Source organism: Myotis myotis, unplaced genomic scaffold (assembly GCF_014108235.1).
Source record: "Myotis myotis isolate mMyoMyo1 unplaced genomic scaffold, mMyoMyo1.p scaffold_m19_p_17, whole genome shotgun sequence".
In the NCBI taxonomy this organism is placed as follows: domain Eukaryota; kingdom Metazoa; phylum Chordata; class Mammalia; order Chiroptera; family Vespertilionidae; genus Myotis; species Myotis myotis.
The window spans coordinates 3,753,713-3,758,937 of NW_023416321.1; the positions used below are offsets into that span (position 1 = coordinate 3,753,713).

A 5,225-nucleotide genomic window follows, 5' to 3' on the forward strand; every position below is an offset into this window, starting at 1 on the left:
CTGGAAAGCGAGGCAATATTGGGACACGTCCCTGCCCAGGGTCTAGGAGGCCCAGCCTGTGCAGCCTGTCACCTCACGGGGGAGCAGCCTCGCTCCAAGCTGTGAGCTCTCTCTTCAGGGCGCTCAGAGCTGACAAGCAGGTGGGCAAGGGGCAGAACCAGGATTTAATCCGAGTCAGGCCTGGCTGGACCTAAACTGCCACTCATGCTGGGATCTGGCCCATCCACACACCCACCAGCCCCGTGAACTCCATCTCTGCCCCACTGCCTGGAGGCCCGGCCCCTCTGCTGGGCTCACACACACTCAAGTCCTCAGCTTACGGTTCCTGAGCCCGGCTCCAAATTGCCCTCACACCTGGGTTCACCTCCTGCAGCGGCCTGCTCCTGAGGTCCTGGTGAGCAGCCCCCGGGGGAGTTTCTCAGTAGGACACTCCCCTCCTGCCACAGGGGCTGTGGTGGGCAGAGGACATAGTCATGAAAGTGGGGCTACATTCCAAGGACAATTGCCATACAACTGTCCTCCCTTGCAGCCATTTCCAAGGCTAATCACCTCCTCCTTTCCACCAGCCTTTTCATTATCAGGGAGCTCCTTTTATCTAAGTGACTTTAAATCTTGAGTGATGCTGGCTCATTTCCACAAACATCCGGCTCTTCTGCCTACTGCCATCTACTGATGTTCCAACTTAGGCTCAAACAAAACAGCTTTCTCTTTCCATTGGGACCACAGCCCAAGATTAGGGATGCAAGGAGGCTGCCACCAGGACGCCCAGCCCAGCCCCACGGGAGTCTAGCAACCCATGACATTTCCCTTCCGGCCTTCAAAGACAAGACACACGAGAAGATTTTTAACGTTTTAATACAGATCAGTATGTCGGGTTCACTTCAGCTCCTTCACCGCCAAACCTAGAGCAAGAGAGGCAAACGCGAGGCATCAGAAGACAGTCACACTGCTTGTCTGGGTTTATTCTTAAGCTAAGAAGGCTCACAAAGCTCAGACATTAAGCCCACCAGGGAGGTTTTGCATAAAATATTTAGTGCTTGATAACAGTACCGGCTAACTTTCAGGGTGGACAGGCAGCCTCTAGAGCCGCTCGGTGCTTCCCAGGGGCTTCCTCCACCCCAGGACAGACCTTTGTTTAACACACGCTCACGGCCTACGGTACTCAATCAGTTTCCTCACAACCAGCATCTGCCTGGTGGGATGCACTGAGGCAGAGTAAGTGTGAGCCGTTACTCTTCTGCACGAGAAAAGCATGAACGAGGGAAACAAACCCGCCTTGGCCTGAGCCCGGGCCACCACGTCCGAGATCACCACGCTTGCACGACAGCGGCAGGAGCAGATGCTTAGCCCACAAAACGGACCTGCCTCTCCTCGGGCACAACTGCGAACAGGACGGCGACAGGCATCGCCCAGCCTGCGCGCCTGCCCTGAACTCCCGCGCACTCACCCGGGGGCAGGGACTGCTTCAGCTTCTCGGCCTTCTCTTTGTCCGTGATGACCAAGGTATACAGGTATCTGCTGCACCGGACTTTGAACTTCACATTATCCTTATTTTTCTTGATCTTGACAGCTACCAAACGGACCAAAATCAATAATTTAATTGCACCAGACATCACATGGTTCACCTGCTTTATACAAACGCAGAAAGTGGCACCTGTGACCGCAACCACGGCCACAGGTGTGCTTGTCCCGTCGAAACAGAAAACAAGCTGCCCCCGATGACCCCCATCTTCAAAAACCGCCAGAAACCGCTTTTCCCGTTTATTAATACTCAAGCAGCTGGGGCTTGACCTTCAGGGCTTGTTTATGTATCTGAGCACCGCCCCGGCTTATTTTCCGAAGGGAAGGGAAGGGAGCAGTTTACAAAGCAAGGATGGGCTACCTGCTGGGACCAGAACTCGCCCCTCACACTTTTCCTAAAACTGACGCGGAGCCCATTTCTGGGCGTTCACTGCCTCCGAATTCTCCCCCCTCAGACGGCGAGGAGCCCCAACTGCAGCCCAACCCCCAGTGCAGGGTGTGAGATCTGGGGAGTCTGGTCAGGCTGCTGGAAGACAACTGCTTCCCCGAGGGCCAGTCATTTCAGGGACATCACACCCCGCATCCCAACCTCTTTAAAGACAGCTCAGGTGCTCGCCCGCAGGATCTGTTAACATGAAGGCCAATCAAGAGGCCGGGGTAAGGGCTGAACGGGCTCCTGTGCTCAGCCCAAGCACCTGACCAGACACACGCACTCAGCATGTCACAGCAGCAGCACAGGTCAACTTGTACCCACAACCCCGTTTCTGCCAGCAGCTGCTACAGGGACAGGGCACTGAGCCGGAAGCTGAGGCCCGGTGGCTCAGCCGGCACACGCACTGGCCGCCTTCGCTCAAGTGGCTGCATCAGCCCTAGCACCTGCTGTACACCTATAGCACTTGTGAGGTATAGGGTCTCTTAAAAGACGTGTATTCTACATCGTCACGTGATGCATTAATTCCAGCTACAGGTGCATACCCCAGCACCGAGGGACAAGAGATACCTGCACGTCAATGTTCATAGCAACATTATTCAAAACAGCCGAAGGGTGGAAAGCCCTCCATGTTGCAGCAGGATGAATGGAGGTATGGTCTATCCATACCAGGGGTGACTCAGCCTCCAGGACACTATGCTACATGAGAAAGCCAGTCACAGAGAACACTGTCTGACCTCATTTAAGAGGTCCCTAGGTCAGTCAAACTGATTTAGTGGTACAGTTTCAGTTCGCAAGATCAAGAGTTTTGGAGATGCAATGGGGATGTACTTCAGAGCAGCGAAGCGCACACTTAAAAATGGTAAATTTATATCACGTACGTTTTAGAATTGAAAAATGCCTTATTCTGTCCAGGGCGCCGTGACCCACCTTCACAGGACAAACGGCCTATAATCAGGCCCCCAAACAGAATTAAAATGCAAACGAACCAATGGCTTTAGTGTCATTTCTCCAACGCATTAAGGTCTCTAATGGATCTTCATCCACTGTCACCCCTCAACACAAGGAAATGGTGTCATGCTTACCTTCGCGACCGCTATCGCTAGAGCTGGGACTGAACCAGGCAGTGACCCCAAATTCCCTGGTCTGAACTAAAACTGACATGAAGATCACCTCCTCTTCATCGCAGGACAGCACACCAACGCGGCCACCCTGGCACCCGTGGGGCAGGGCGGGCATTCCCACCAGCCGCCGCTCACCCCCCACAGGTGACGGCCATCTCATTCCAGTTACCAGAGGGTCCAAGGCGCAGCCTGCGGCAGGTCCCAGGGGCACAAACAGGACCCTCGCTGTCCCCCCAGAACCCAATGAAAGGCTCTCGGACACCACTTCCTCCCGTGGGGACAAGGAGCGTAGCGAGGACCGGCTCCCAGCCCGTCCCGGCCCCACATCCACAAAAGATCCGACTTTCCCTCCGCGAGAAAGGAGGGAAATGGAGATGACTCTGGGCTAACACAGCGCACGAACCCACGCTCCATCTTGCACTGAGCGCCAAGCCCCCAGACCTCCTCCAACCACAAGGGAGGGGGAAGGGCAGGACCCGTGTCCGGTGCGGGAATGAGGGTACCCACCCGGGCGCCAGGGGCCAGCGCACAGCAAGCAGAGGCCCGCCCTGATGTTTCTGATGCATCGCCCCCTTCCCCCTCGTACACCCCGAGACACGAAGACCCGTAGGGGCGAAACTCCTTAGTAAATGAAGTTCCCGCGAGCAGGGCCTGCACTCAGCCCAGAACCGAACCCGCAAGCACCAATCCCGGGTTTGCGGGACACGCACTGGCAGCCGTTCGCCCAGTAAAGCTTCCGTTCAGAGCCCCAAACCCAAGCCACGAGGGAGCGACTTTTTTAAAATGTTCGCTGTTGAAGGGCCTCCCGCCTGGCATGGGGGAAGACGCTCCCGGGGCAGCCCCGGGGCGCGGGCCGCTCCACGCCAACGCGACCCTTCCCTCCCGCTCACCGCACCGCGAGCGACCACTCACACTTGGCGTCCTTCCGCCGGGCCGTGAGCAGGAAGTCCTTGATCTCCTCAATCTTGCGAGGCTGCGACAGAGAAAAGGGGGCATGAGCTGCAGGCCGGACATCCTGGCCACGGTCGCGTCCCCGGCCCCTCTCGGGCCACCGGAGACCCTCGCCCCGGGGGCCCCCGCCTCCCCGGGAAGGTCTCAGGCAGGGGCCGTACTCACCATGGCTGCGAGGCGCGGAGCGTGCGGCCGGAGCCTGCGGGGAGGACAGACATTAGCGTGAACAGAGCACGGGGACCAACAGGGACCCCCGCTTTCCCTCCCCGACCCCCCGAAATGCTGGCCCCAGGGCACTCCATCCTCTTTCCTCGCACCCTTGACCCAGGCCGGGGGTCCGCGAACTTCACTCGGCCGTGGATTCCCTCGGATTATCCCCACTACTCCCTGTGTGCCGCCCAAGAGGTGCTTACAACAAGCAGCCAGAGGCGAAGAGGGCGAAAAAGAACGTAACTTCCGTTTCCGGACAATTAAACCCTCCCCCGGAGGAAACTGGGTACGGTGTCTGCGAAGGGTCAAGAATTACCAGTATGGAGGCGTTCGCCCTTCCCATTGCAGCACCTCTGCCCCCTGTAGGCCTAGATTAATAGTGCAGCTCCACGCTTGGACCTGACCGCCTCCCTCCTCCAATCCCTTCCCTTTTCTACCCCCAGCCCCTTGGCTTTGCTAGATTTTATTTTAGATCCAGTTTGAAGACCTAAATCTTATATCTCCCACTGTCATTAGACCTGTCATTGGGCATCTGCACGGGGATTTTTCTCATTTGAATGAAGGAACCTTCTTTTTTTTTTTTAATGTGTTTTTTATTGATTTTTAGAGAGAGGAAGGGAGAGGGATAGAGCGATAGAAATGCAGATGAGAGAGAAACATCCTCGATCGGCTGCCTCCTGCATGCACCCCTACTGGGGATCCAGCCTGCAACCCAGACCTGTGCCCTGACCAGGAATCCAACCGTGACCTCTTGGTTCCTGGGTCGACGCTCAACCACTGAGCCATACCAGCGGGGCGGGACCTTTTTATGTATATTTTAGAACCTCTTTCTAGGCATGCCTCACATTGCCTTCTGGAAATAATTCCAATAGCCAAGGTTTTGTCCTTACCCATGGGGACAGCTGTGAAGGGTTGTCAGAGCCGGAGAGAAGTCAGGGCTTGAACCCACGCTGCTCAGATCCCGGAGCCCAGGCTGCACCTAGGACCGG

General features: G+C 56.4%; 1 protein-coding gene across 2 annotated transcripts; it reads right to left on the reverse strand.

The window, feature by feature from the left end:
• Nucleotides 1-837: 837 nt before the first annotated feature.
• RPL38 (ribosomal protein L38) lies at nt 838-4,579 on the reverse strand. 2 transcript variants are annotated; one of them, XM_036341618.1, is made up of 5 exons: nt 4,440-4,579; nt 4,192-4,225; nt 3,988-4,048; nt 1,448-1,570; nt 838-902 (listed from the first exon to the last, which is right to left on the reverse strand). In XM_036341618.1, the coding sequence occupies exons 1-5, from the start codon at nt 4,577-4,579 to the stop codon at nt 877-879; spliced, it is 384 nt and encodes a 127-aa protein (XP_036197511.1). In that variant the 3' UTR covers nt 838-876. The 2 variants fall into 2 exon arrangements, with proteins under 2 accessions (XP_036197511.1, XP_036197512.1); XM_036341619.1 differs by having other exon boundaries at nt 4,344-4,485.
• Nucleotides 4,580-5,225: the final 646 nt, after the last annotated feature.